This window comes from Lonchura striata, chromosome 7, assembly GCF_046129695.1.
Source record: "Lonchura striata isolate bLonStr1 chromosome 7, bLonStr1.mat, whole genome shotgun sequence".
Classification (NCBI taxonomy): domain Eukaryota; kingdom Metazoa; phylum Chordata; class Aves; order Passeriformes; family Estrildidae; genus Lonchura; species Lonchura striata.
The window spans coordinates 12,013,830-12,027,527 of record NC_134609.1 but is presented as its reverse complement, the minus strand read 5'-3'; the positions used below and the strand labels follow the sequence as shown (position 1 = coordinate 12,027,527).

The following is a 13,698-nucleotide window of genomic DNA, read 5'->3' as shown; positions in this document are numbered from 1 at the left end:
TCTGAATCAGTGTGGGATAAAGGGCCTCTTTTCTAGGCCTCCAGTGGACAAGCCTTGTCCAGGGAGTGTACTCTGAAAGGTATAGGATTCACAACTGGATATCATAAATTTCAGACATTTTCCTTATGTTGTCATGTGTAAGACCCCTCATTATGGAACCTGAATTAAAATTCTTCCATGAGGATTTATTTCTCTCTGCCCACATTGCATTTTTTCAGTCCAGACTGAAACATATGTCATCTATGCCAGCAAGGAGTTAGCATAAATTTGGTGTAAATTTGGCTTGCTTCTAGCTCAACTAGATTATTTGTTCCTAGTCATGATATCTAGGTTAATTTTACTTTAAAATGCAGGATGTGTGGAAAGTACTGGTTGATTCCATTTTGAGATGGAGTCTAGATGTGGCTGTGCAATGTAGAGACTGTTGTCATTGTAGAATTAAAGCAAATACTTTATTTTTTCAGGGTAGACATCTAAAAAATTGTGAAGAAGTTGCAGGGAGCTTGATAGGACTGAACTAGTGAATAAAAAAATTTTGATTTGAGATTTAATACTCCTACTACTGTGTCACAATCCTTACTGAAAGCAAGACATGGACAAATGCATAAACCCGGGAGTGGATTTTTACCAAGTTGTCCTCTGGTAAAGTTGCTTTTACAGTATATGTACTTAGACACTTTGTGTGGCACTTGGGTTTGTCAAGCAAAACTCATACTGCAACTTATTTCTTGGGGGAGCCATGGGGGTAACAGCCAAGGCTGTTCTGTGTTCACTAGATCATGGTGAAGGAATATTTTTGTACTCCTTGCTAAAATGACAGATGCTTTAAATTAAGCTTCTTGAACAATGCAAGAACTAGTTCTTCTAAGGTCATCTTCCCTTTTAACAGAGGAAATCATATAAGCTGTGAGGAAAATATCTCTTCCAGGATTTGGCAAATTGTCAAACTAGTATTGTCAACAGAGGCATTCAGAGGAATCTTTGTTTAAAAAAATAAATTACCCTTAAACAATAAACTTTGACCTCCCATCTTAATTATTTTTGTTCTATTTGATGTGATACATGCAGGTTTTACTTTCAAACTGCAGAAGTAAAAAGGGATGATAGATATTACTGGGTGCTTGTCTGTTTAAACTAACTCTCATAGAATTATAGAAGATGAAATTATTTCTCACTGAACAGCTGTTGTTTGCTGTATCTAGAAGGCTAAGAAGGTGAGCAAGGGACCTTGTTTTATTCTTTCTGCAGTAGAAGCAGATATGACAAATTGCAAAACTGTCTATAAGGAAGAAACCTTGGCCTGATGAAAAACCTTTTTTTTTCTTTTCCATTAAGAAAATTCTCTACATCAAAAAGCTTAAAGCATACTGGTTTTCTGTTAATCAGTGGCAAATTGAACTTTCAGGAGACTGACAAACAAGGTTAAAAGTGGAGCAGGAAATCTCAATCTCTTCCTCCTGCTTATGGATAATTACATTCCTAGAAAGTTTTTCAGTGGCCATATATGCCCTCTGACTTTTGTGTGTCCCATTTCCTTTCAGTTTCTTGACTTGTCTGCCTCCTGTTCCCTGCTTTTTTGAACAGGGAACAAGAAGGAAAGTAGCTCACTGTTTATTCAACTGATGTTTCTGTAATCTCCAAAAAGTTCAGAAACTAATGTGAGGTAGAAGTTGTAACTAGGAAACTCTTAGGTTTGCTTGAGAGCTCCCCTTACTCTGTAGTGGGCAGTGTTGAAATTATGGTTATTTTAGTGTGTTACTCAGGGCAGTTTCTTTGGAACCGTGAGTAAGTGCCACTCCAACACTGTGTAATAGCAGAAACTTCTGTATCACTGTCACCTTCCAGCAAGTTAAGATAATTTTAGGAGGTAAGAATATCCAAAACCCTAACAGGAATCCTGTCATTTTTTTTCTACATGTGTACTGTTGGCTAGAAATAAAATGTTTTGTTTCTCAGATTGTTTTATATTAGCCTGAAGCTGGACAAACTACTTGACTGAAATAAGGAATGTGTAGGTTCTACATCTTAAAGGAAAAAAAAAAATCCTCACTTTCTTGGGAATGGACTGTGAGGAGGGTAGCTGTTACCTTGTGCTACACTGCAATGTGTCGAAAACTTGCTTAGGCCATGTAAAGTTCAATCTGAAGAAACAGGATCTTGTGAAAACTAAGTAGGAAGCAAAGCAACAAAACCCCCTAACCACAAAGCTAGGAAGGCAAACCCACTAAACTTTTTTGAGGATGTATATTTTTACTCATTAATATGTCTTAATGTTTTGAGACTTTTCCATTAAATGTTATGTGGAGTACATTTGTTTTTATGTGTCATTTCTATACCTTGGCTACAACTGCAAAGAGCAATAAATGGAAAGGTTAAATAACAGCTATGCAAACAAAGTTTTATATTTAAACAAGTTCAGGAGTATATTCTATGTTGGTGCTTAAAACAAGGTTGAAAGTCCTTTTTACTAGAAAGGTAGTGGGCCTTTGTAACTGATGCATCATTGAAGCTGCTTGAAATCTTGTGTCCTTTCTATGGTGTACAGTATTGAGGCTATGAATCGACTTGGAAGAGAGATGTCATTGGAGTTTAGGACAGTTTTTTTTTTTTGTGGTTAAAAATCTCCACAGAAAAATCCCGAACAACAGAAGAGGAGTTGACTCATACCTATGTTACTTCTATTTGAAGATTAAAGATAGTTCTATAGCTACTTTTCTAGCTATAGCAAAAAAATCTCTGTGTGTGCATCTGTAGGCATATAAAGTAGATATACATCTGCCTACAAGTAGTTGATAATACTTCTTTGATTACTGAACCTAGACCTATCCTTTTATAGAGGAGACTTATCCTTTCTAGAGTGAGTGGTTAAATGTTTTCTGTATGGTCTAATACACCTGGCCAATATAAAATAACAATTACTGAAATGACTGTCAACTTAAAGTACCCCCCACATTGTAAACTTTTTTTTTTATTCTTTAAAGTTATACTTTTTTAAATATACTTAACTGTATGCAGGTTGGTACAGCTGGAGGAAAATAAATCTTCAAGGCATGGTTCTTGTAAATGAAGTATTGCTTTTCATTTTCACTTGGTGAGAATCTTTTATGTAACAATGTGTAATCCAGAGTTACTGGGAGTTAATCAATGTTTAGTGTGATCGTGATCATGCATGTATCCATGCAAACTTGTGAGAATTATGAAGAATATGTTTCCTGAGTGCAATGGAAACAATTGGAACAAGGCAGGCATACTCTCTGGTGGGTCATGAGATATACATGTAGAATCGTGCTCCTGAGGCATTGCCTCAGTCAAAGCAACACTGCAGTGCTGTGCACTAGGACAGTGCATGACAGTTTATAAACCTACTGTGAACACAAGAGACAGAAACCTACCATAAAATTCATGACCTTTAACTTTTCTTGCCCTTTTATTACTTTTAAGTATCTGTGTGACTAATGGTGAGTGTAGTACTAATAGTTTAAAAAAAATAGACTAGGCTCAATCTGTTGGAAGCAAATAAAATACTCAGGGCAATGGACTTCTGTGATGTCCCTCTGAAAAGGAGCAGAGCAAGGAGACAGTTTTTGGCAAGCAGCAAAAATTTGCAAGGAAGCAGTGGTTCTGGAAGGCTGTACAGCATTACAGTTGGCAAGTGCTGTGCATACTGACACACTACATCTTCTGTCCAAACCCAGTGAATCCTTAAGCACCAGCTGATCAGGGATTTTCAGTGCTATCTTGTCTAGCTTGAGCAGGTCTGGCAGCTCTTAACACAAAGTGGTGTCTGATTTAAAGACCTTCTGCTTTGTGATGCCTTTCTGAATAGCTTATTCAGCTGGAAAATACAGCGAACAAAGGAGCTGGAAATATTTTGTCAAGTTGGTGATCTCACAGTTCAAAGAGTCAGCTACCAATTATAAAGACTTCTATTGTGTAACACAAGAGCTAGTGTATAGAAAGCTCCAGATCTTACTCTCTTTCTTTATTGGCTTCTGCATAATTATTTTTTGCCTAAAGGATGGTGTGGATGTGGGGTGCATTCTCAGTAATCAATTGCATTTTTCTAATAGACTAACTTGCTAGCAAAAGGAGGGTAAATTCTTTTGTCTTTGAATTTGATTTCTGACTTAAGGAAATTAGGATACAGGGAAACCTTCAGAGATTAATTTTTTACGACTAAGTGCAGGAAAAAATAGTATTGTTTCTATAGAGAGTAGGAAAAGGGAGAAGTGTGTGTTGGTGTGTCCTCATTTAATTTAGTAGAGATGATAGGCAACAATTTTTAATTTCTACGGCATTAAGTTAACCACAGTATATAGTGAGCTCAAATGGAGACACAGTAACAGGAACCTGCTGAAAAGAGCAGTCATTAGTACAAAGTTGTTTTTTTTTTTTGTTATTTCACTATTTGCTTTTATCTGGCCTTGATATTGAAATTTTCATTCTTAAATATGTCTTTCTTCTCCTGCAGGTTGGAAAAGAGACTGTGCAGACAACAGAAGACCAGATCTTGAAAAGGGATATGCCACCAGCGTTTATCAAGTAAACTAATTTTATTGTAAATCTTGTATTATGCATACAGGAAACCTGTTCCAATGTCAGCAACAACCTCTTTGGCAGCAGGGATTTGTCTTGTTACATTCTGTATATATGATTATGTATATATGGTATTTCTTCCTTTAAAAAAAATTACAGAAATTAATCAGGGTAATAATGGTACTTAGCTGTGTGTCCTGTAGGTTTGCCTGAAGTGTCAGAGACAATGTCTCAATCTGTTTCTATTTAATGGGAAAATGTGAATTTCTCAGTATAGGCAGATGATGGCGTAACTGCCTGGAATTTGAAGACATTTGAAGAGCAGTGATTTACTGCAGTGTAGTAGACAGTCCCCTTACAGCAGACATTCTTAATTCTGTGTCTTGGTGTAAAGGACAACTGACTTTCTCCTTTTGTTGCCTTAAGCCTTAAAATGATACATCACACCTTGTTGTGGAGTTCCCAAGCTGCTTATTGCCACCTGACTTCTTTTGAAGTAACTTTCTTCTACAATCCACTGCCTATAGGAACCTCTTTGTTAGCATTGTCCAGTGTATACAGAATTTCTGAGTATTTTACTGTTATTTCCAAACAGGTAGATAGTCAAAACAAGAAAGCATTGAGACAACAGGGAAAATAATGAAAGGAAGAAGGGTGGTGGTGTCTAAGGAGTTAATTTATGGTAGGCAGTGAATAAGGATTTAGTTTATTGCATTGTAGGTTGACAAAATGAATTATTAAAATAATGCTCAGGACCAGGTGGTATTAGCATATGAGTTCAAGAATTAAATAGCTGAATTATTAGTGAAGTCCCTTGAGACCACCAGTACATCAATCAAAGTGATGCTACAGCCTGAGAAACTTTCTAGGGAAATCTGGGGAGCAGGAGATGTATAGGTCTGATGTACTTTTGGAATAAATGATTAGAAATTCTGTATTGGAGAACAGAGAGGCCTCACCTATGTATCGTGTGCTTTGAGTGAATGGACAGTGTTGCTGTGGGGGGAAATTCTGCCTTATAAATCTGTTGGTGTTATTAGAAATATCACAAATGGGGAAAGGGTAGTCCAAGTAATAAAGTATACTTGGCAGGATCTAGAAACTTTTAAGAAGGTGAAGTAGCTGCAGAGTAATTAGACAATCTTTTGTATGAAAAAGAGAAAATTGAACTGACAATGGCAAGAGGAAATCAGTAGGACTGTGGAGCTCTTGGTTGGGATTGTGCTTTTCACCATATTAATAAATGTTCTGGAGACCAGGCTGACTTGTGAAGCAAAAGTACTTAGTGATGATCCCAAGTCTTATGCAGGACAGAGAGTTTAATGAATGACTCTGGGAAATTACAGTAACTTATAAATTGAAGTGACTTGGTGTTAAGTGTGGATTAAATTACTTTTAAATATCTGAAATTATGCATGCTTGGGAGAGGTCTGATGGCAGATAGGATGATTAAACTGACCATTACCAATAGTGAGTAAAGTCTTTGAGCTGTTGTACTTTGAGAGCATCCTTATGTGTTCACAATGTAAAAGTAAATAAAACATTAGGTTTATCATCAAAGAATGAGAGATCAAAATGTCACAATATACTTTTGTTCTGCAGCTTGAAATACTGCATGTACTGGTAGTCACACAAATTTTGAAAGGTTGTAGTAGGACTGGAAAAAGCTCGTAGAAGGGCTTGGAGAACAAAGGCATGGAATTACTTCTCTATAAGGCACAGCTGAGTAGACTGGAACTTTTCAGCCTGGGAAAAGTGACAGAGAGGGGACTGAGGCCCTGACAATGTCTGAGGAAGTCTGAGTTGCATGGAGAAGGTGAAAACTTGTGTTTTTCCTGTGCAGAACTTGATGGGGGAATTGCTTTAAGCTAGCAATTTGTAAGCCAACAGTAGGGAGAGATTCTTTGTACAGCTAGTCCTGTACTGTTAAAACTCTTCATGTGGGTTTGGAGGTTAATAGCTAAGTACTTAGAGAGATCCATTGTGGATCATCAAATACACAAAGTGCAGGAAGTCCCAAGAACTGAAAATAGTTGAAGGATGGGAGAGTGCCTAGAGGAAGCATGATAAATGCTTATCCTGCTTTTAACCTTCCTTAGGCTTTTACTTGCAGCTACTATTGGAGACAGGATGCTGAGCTAAATGGGCTTTTGATACAATCCACTACAGTATTTATCATGCTGTGTTCTTGGTGTGTGATGTTGTGCGGCTGTAGGGGGGTTCGATTTTTTGAGGGAAGTGTTTATTTCATGAAATGAGATCAAAGCTTTTTTCTTGTGCAGATGTATAATTTTGATTGTGCTCATTTTCTAGGTTGTGTGGAATTTTTAGTTAATTTCCAGCTTCTTCATCTGGACAAGTAAAGTATTAAGGAAAAGAGATTTTTAAGTTGCTGTACTGTGTTCAGCCTTTGATCAAAATACAGTAAATTGTGCAAAACTTGAATTAAATTACTGTAGAAATATGACACAAGTATTGTTGAATAGTACCACTTTATGCTGGGTGCAAGGACCTTTTCTGCAGCAATTCATGACTGTGTGAGCTGTGATATAAGGTAAAATGGGAACCAAAGGTATCTGTCAGAGTAATGACAGCCCACTCCACAGAGTACTTACTATCCTAGATGCAGTAACATGAGTTAGGAATGTTCAATGTTTTTTCATGAATGATAACATGTTTTGTTTGTGGGTTTTTGTTAATCTGGAGTTTATATCAAAATTAATTAGTACAAGTTAACAGTTTCTTGTTAATATGAGGAGTGTATTGTCCTGGGTATCTTGGTTGTGGGGACAAATGATAGTCACTAGTGAGCTACAAAGGGAGCCTTATCTTTTACTGCAAAGGACAGAATTTAGATGCAAGATTTGAAACAGATGAATGTTTTTTTGGTTTTGTTTTCCTGAGAGGGAGTCTTTGTTTCTAAAGCATTAGTTCACTAACTGGTATTCCTTTTTACGGGAGTGCTCTGGCAGAATTTGTACTAGTGCATGGATGATGGGTAAGAAGCAGTACACGTGTGCTAGCACTGCATTCCCTGTTTGTATTTCCTCCATCCAAAAGGGTCACCAGTCCTGGAGGATGGAGAGATCTGTTTATTATTTTGAAAGACTTGATACAGGCATCGAGGGTTCATAATAAATATATATGATGTTAATCTGTAAAGCTTTTCAGTGGGAGTGTGATTGAGCAGCAAAACAAATTGCTGGCTGCTGAAAAGCTATCATGCATCCCTTCACTTGCTACTGACATAAACCACATTGGAACTGTTGACTTAGAGTTAAAAAATGCTGAGATCTTTATCTTAATTGTCTTAATTAGCAGGGAGTATAAGTAATGCATATAATTTACATCAGATGTTTTACAATGTGCTCCTATTACTTATTAAGCTTCTCCTGTAAAGAAGTGAAGAACTGCAGTCTCTAGGCAAAGAATAGGGTTACACTATTTGTTTACACCGAGAAGAAAAATTTGTTTAACTTTCATGCACAAGCTCATTTAACAAATCAATCAATAATGCTATTCTATGTTAACATATTGGTAGCTGAGCTGTAGCTGCACTGCTGGTATCTGTATTAACAAATAATTGTTAATGTAAAATATTTGCTTTTTGCTTTATATTTCTAGAACTGCAAGTAATTGAAACTGTAGTGGTTAAACTGGAAGACATACTTGGGGAAAAGCAGAGGTCAATCCTAAAACCTAAAATGATAGTTTAGCATAAGCTACTTTCTTTTCCCTCATGTTTTGTTAAGGAATACATTTAACAGCAGTGAAGTGGATCGACTACCCAAAGTAGTAATGGTTAGAAATATTGTGACCAGTGTCTCCCCACAAAGAATTTGTCTGGTATTAAGACAGCTTTATTGTAATCATGCCTCAAAATCTCAAAATTAAATACACTTTTTTACTAAGATAGGCTGTTGGGTTATTTTATGTTGCAATATCATACAGAGATTATAAACTTCACCATAGCAATGAACTTCTATTCAAAACTATTGAACATGCTTGATTCTTGTGATAGAAGAAGTGGTTCATTGCATTTTAAGGGACTTTAGTAGTTTGTGTTGTTGTTTTGGTTGATTGTTTTTTTTCTGTGGAAGCAAATGAATCCTAATCTTTTGCTTTCTAGCATGTGTGCTTTGCAGGGGATGAAATGTGTCTGATTTTCAAACACCACTATGATCTTCTTGTACCCAGCTTACACTCCTGAAGCATTTTAAGTGCATTGGGAAGTTTATACAAAATAGGCATTATACTATTGAAATTCATGTTTACCTTTAAGAGGTTCAACCCTAAAAAGCTGTAAAAGAAAACTTTGGATATTTAGAAACACTCTTTTAATTAATTGTGGTGACTTCTGGTGTAATACATGTTTATGTTAATTCTTGTCTTAACCAATGAAAAAGGCATCCTTAAGATAATTATCAGTATTAAACAGACAACCATGAAATTAATCTGTAGGAAATTAGGTATTTCTGAGCCTATAGCTCTGAGCTGCTGAATAGATGATTTGTTTAATCCCTTTCTTGGCAGAGTTGAAAAGAATAAATGTGAGAAGCAGGCACGGAAATCTAATTTTTAGTGAAGTCAGTTGACTTTGATAACACAACTAAGTGCATTGCATAGTGATGAGCAGACCATTTCCAATTTCTGCCTTGAAACCCTTTGGCATTTTCTTGCTTGGTTAGGAGCCTCTGCCATCTGATACACTGAGCAGATGTCTCCCAAAAAGAGCTGGTTATGATCATGCAGCTGGTCCAATGTAATCTATTCTAGGGAGCTATTAGCTGAAAACTTTACTTTCTGGACAAAAGTGCGTTTTCCTGTAATGGGTGTATTATTTCTACTTGTTAAATTTAGATGTAACCATTAAGTTCTAGTATTTGTTAGCAAAGAATGTGGGGGGTGGGGAATGGGTTAACTAAAACTTTCCAAAAGTATTCTTATTGAAGTATGATAAAAGAGTTTGCCCAAGTGGTCAGTAGAAAATGGGCTACATGGCAAGGATGTAAAAGTGCTCATAAGAGGTAGAATTGCTGTAATAAAAGTCTTATGTTTGTTGGAACCTCATGTTATTGAATGAGCACATGGCATTCACATGCACAGAGCATTATTTATTACACTACACTTAAATGAAATGGGAGACAGCGGAGGAAAGTGCAGTCAATAACTACAGTCAGAAGTAGCATAGCTAACAGGAAAGGGAAGTCTGAATTTTTTATTCTCCAAAGGTGTCACAAAGTAATTATAAGAGAACAAAATAAAAATATTTTCAGTCTTTCAATTTTTGATTTTTTAAAATTGTTATATTAAATGGTTTGATGGAACCTAATTTCAGAGCTTATCTTCTTATTGTAAGTACCTTTTGTGCTACTGTGGTTACATACTGTAATATCTTGCAAAATCTTCTTTCTGCTTTTATGTCTGGAATTGCAAGCTGCATTTGAACTACCTTTCCACTACATTTTGTGGTTATTTAAAATGCTCTTTCTATGAGTGTTAACATTCTGAAGACCTGAACTACACCTTCAATGACCATCTTAACACAATGTTATTTTGTCCTAATGTGTAGCTGTCATTTAATATTTATCGATAGCAATTACTACTTGAATAACAATGCCTATACAAGGCTGATAAAAGTTAACAGTTACTTTGATTGTGAAGTCCTAAAAGAATCATTGTTCTGCTTCCTGCCCTTGTCATGAAGAATGTAAGGGTTGGGAGCTCTCCTTAATGACACTGTTCTGTGTGCTCTGTAAGGGGTACTTCCAGCATTCCCTATGTGGGAAGGTTGTGTGACTTCTGAAAAACTGGGTTGTGTGGTTGGTGGTGACTTTTTGTTAGAAAAAATACAATAAATACTCTTGCCTTTTAAACTATCAAAGTGTAGAATGATCAGTTTGCTTGTGGTATTTCAAATGGTAAAGTTAAAAATAAATCCAACATTTTCTCAAGCCTGTTGTCATACAGACAGAAGCTAATCAGCAAGTGTTGTCTGCTGGCTTTCCACAGGGTGGAGAATGCCTGCACCAAACTTGTGCGAGCGGCCCAGATGCTGCAAGCAGATCCTTATTCAGTACCAGCTCGTGACTATCTCATTGACGGATCAAGAGGAATCCTTTCTGGAACATCAGACTTGCTCCTGACATTTGATGAAGCAGAGGTAGGAATCCCAGCCTGATTGACATAAGTGCCTGCACAACAGTATTGTTAATTAAAATGTCCTCCTAACTAAATTAGCTAAACCAAACTATTAACTAATGAGGTTTTGACCATTTCAGCTTGATTGGAAACATATTTTGCATTCCTTTCTGTCAGAAGGAGCTTAAGACCTGTTGCTCTGTTTTGTTAGCATTTTTGCATGCCATAATGTTTAGGTGCTTCCTGTGATTATTGCTCAAAAAGGCCAGATCTTGTCAACTATCCGATATCTTCCTGATGCTTTTCTGTATTCCCTTCACCTTACCCATTACTGATCCTTTTATTTTCTGTATCCATTGATACTGATCCACTTTCTAACATGTTGTCTGGTTCATTAGCTCTGGCAATTTAATTGGCCTTGGGGCATGGGAGGTAATGCAAATTTGGACTGTGGCTAGTCAGGCAGAAGATGTGTTCTGATAAATCTAACAGTTACACAAATCTATGTTTTGGCTGTTGCACAAGCCAGAAACTGACTCAGAAGTCCATCCTCATATGTACAAAAAAGCGCCACAATTTCAAGAAAATGTAAATGTCTTCATGTTTGAATTTTTTTGGTTACAAATCCTAGTTTTGATGCTCTATCTGGGAATGTAGAGTCTTGCTTATTACTGAATAAGAAATACCATGCTGCTAGAAATGCTGATGTCAATCCTAATTCTGCTACAATTTGTTAACCTATGGGATTGTTTCTCTTCTTGCTGTTCTGAGTAATCTAACATGGTATCCTTATCTCATTTAACCATCTCATGGCAGTGTTAGCATCTTCCTCTGAAATGATTTTTAATAGAAGTGTTAAGGGGCTTTCAAGGAAGTTAATAGCTTTTAATCTCTTTCTAGTGTTTAGGAAATGAGTTGACTTTTGTGAAGTTAATGCTTTGTGGGACTCCGCCTGCCTGACAACACATTGTTATTGAAAAGAAAGCCATTAGTTAGGAACGATTGGTTATTCACAAGTACTTAAGTTGGCTTGTGTCTATCCTATGTTTCAATATAAAATAACATTGGGACAAACTGAAATGAGTTTCAGGGGAATCTCTGGCCTTTTCTAGGTGCTAAACACTGCATGTAGTTGATACAAATTCAATGTTAATTTACTTGTTCTTCCATAATAATTGTGTGTAGTGATGGCAGAAGTAATGTGGTTCAGAGATTAGAATATTTACTGACTGAGAACTGTTTGGGAATCAAATGTAGACTGAAAAAAGTTCAGCTGAGGCAGAGGTCTGGAGGTAAATGAAATCAGCCTTCACAGATTTTTCTGGAAAGTTTAAGATGTTGGATCTATCTTCCCTGGTGAAATGCTGGGTAATGCTTTATCCATATGTGAAGCTGTATGGTACATGATACTTCCTCTGAAAGTCTGAAAGCCTGAAGTCTGCTTTCTATGTAGCTTTGCTTTGTGATTTAAGTTAAATATTTTATTGAGGAAATTGCAATGAAAAACTTCAAGCATGACAGCATACATAATCTCTAACCTATTTTCTCAATGCTATCCTTCATTTATCATACAAAGTGAAAACATTGTAAGTAGTATTTTGCATTTCTGAGTAGTGGAAAGCTGATTAAATATTGGCTCATCATTACAGCATTTGACTAATGGAATTTGGGTAATTTATTCAGGATCTCAGACCTTTATGATTGCCCATTTGTCCTATTGGCAAATGCTATAACTAAACTGTTCTAATAACAGGTTTGCATTCCTAATGCAAGTGTAACTGAGCTTTTCCTAAGAAATAATGGGATGTTCCTCTCTTAGGTCCGTAAAATCATCCGTGTCTGCAAAGGAATATTGGAATACTTGACTGTGGCCGAAGTGGTAGAGACAATGGAGGATCTGGTGACTTACACGAAGAATTTAGGGCCAGGTTTGATTTGCTCCAGTCTTTCATAAATATATTAAGTATAGTCTTTTCCACTACTTCCTTCTCCTGCCAGTGTCTTTCTCGCCCAAGTTTTGAGCACTGGGATAATGGTAAAGCAGTTACTCTGGAAGTTTCTGTTGGGAAGAATGACTCTGTTTCCAGTCTCCTTTAAGAATACAGAAGATGTTGGTAAATGAGATGTGCATGTGAATGATCTGTACTGTACTTTTCCTGTATTGTGAAGGAAGGAAGCATGCATTAGTAAGGATAAAACAAAAAAAAGAAAAAGCCGTGTAACTAAGCACTCAAGATATAAAATGCATTAAGCTGATAAAATGTCTGCACTGACTGATATAGTTAGGCCCAGTAGGAATTTTTTGGACTAGTATATGCTACATGTCATATGTTACTATCTTAATGAGATTGCAGAAATAGCTGTCTTGAAATATGATACAAAAGCCCAGCTGTTTTGGAAATTCTCTGTTTGCTCTTTGATGCTCCTTCACTACTTGTTACTTCACTGTGTTAACTCACACTTTGAGTGGAGGAAGTGATTGGTAAGTGAGGAGCTGCTGTCTCTATCTCTTTATTGCCCTAGAGGAAATCTACCATTTACCTATATCATCTGCTAGTTCAAATGCTTTAGCTTCAGCAGTGTAGGAAGATGTTGGAATTAAAATTACACTGAACTAAAGAATGCTTATATAAAACCAGCAGGAATCGAGTTAGTACTTCGTATTTATAAATACTTGTGTCATGTGGCTAGGTGATAAATGAAACGACTGAGCTGTCATGGCACAGAGTGTGTTTGTAGATTATCCTATTTTGATTTAACACGTGTATACTTGATCTTGTTTCTAGATGTGGAAAAACTTTGAAGTTCCATATGGTGGTATAGTGTTCTCTAAACTTCTATTTCCCATCAGAAATTGCCTTAAATTAAATAGTTTTTGCCTTGTTTTGAATAGGAAAAAAATTAAAACAAAAGGGCAATCTTCTCTTTCCCTGAAACTTTTTCTTTGACTTGGTGTATACACTTCTAGTTTCTCTTTGGTTATTGTCCTACATATCTTTAAAATGGAAGTTTTCCCTAAAT

The 13,698-nt window shown here is 36.4% G+C and overlaps 1 protein-coding gene across 3 annotated transcripts in view; it reads left to right on the top strand.

Moving 5' to 3' along the window:
* The window catches only part of VCL (vinculin), a 57,138-nt gene that overhangs the window by 15,707 nt on the left and 27,733 nt on the right, over positions 1-13,698 (top strand). For all 3 annotated transcript variants that reach the window (XM_021549051.2, XM_021549068.2, XM_021549042.2), the window contains exons 2-4: positions 4,472-4,542; positions 10,549-10,699; positions 12,497-12,605. In XM_021549051.2, the coding sequence (XP_021404726.1) occupies positions 4,472-4,542; positions 10,549-10,699; positions 12,497-12,605 (331 nt within the window). The remainder of the gene's footprint in view (positions 1-4,471; positions 4,543-10,548; positions 10,700-12,496; positions 12,606-13,698) is intronic.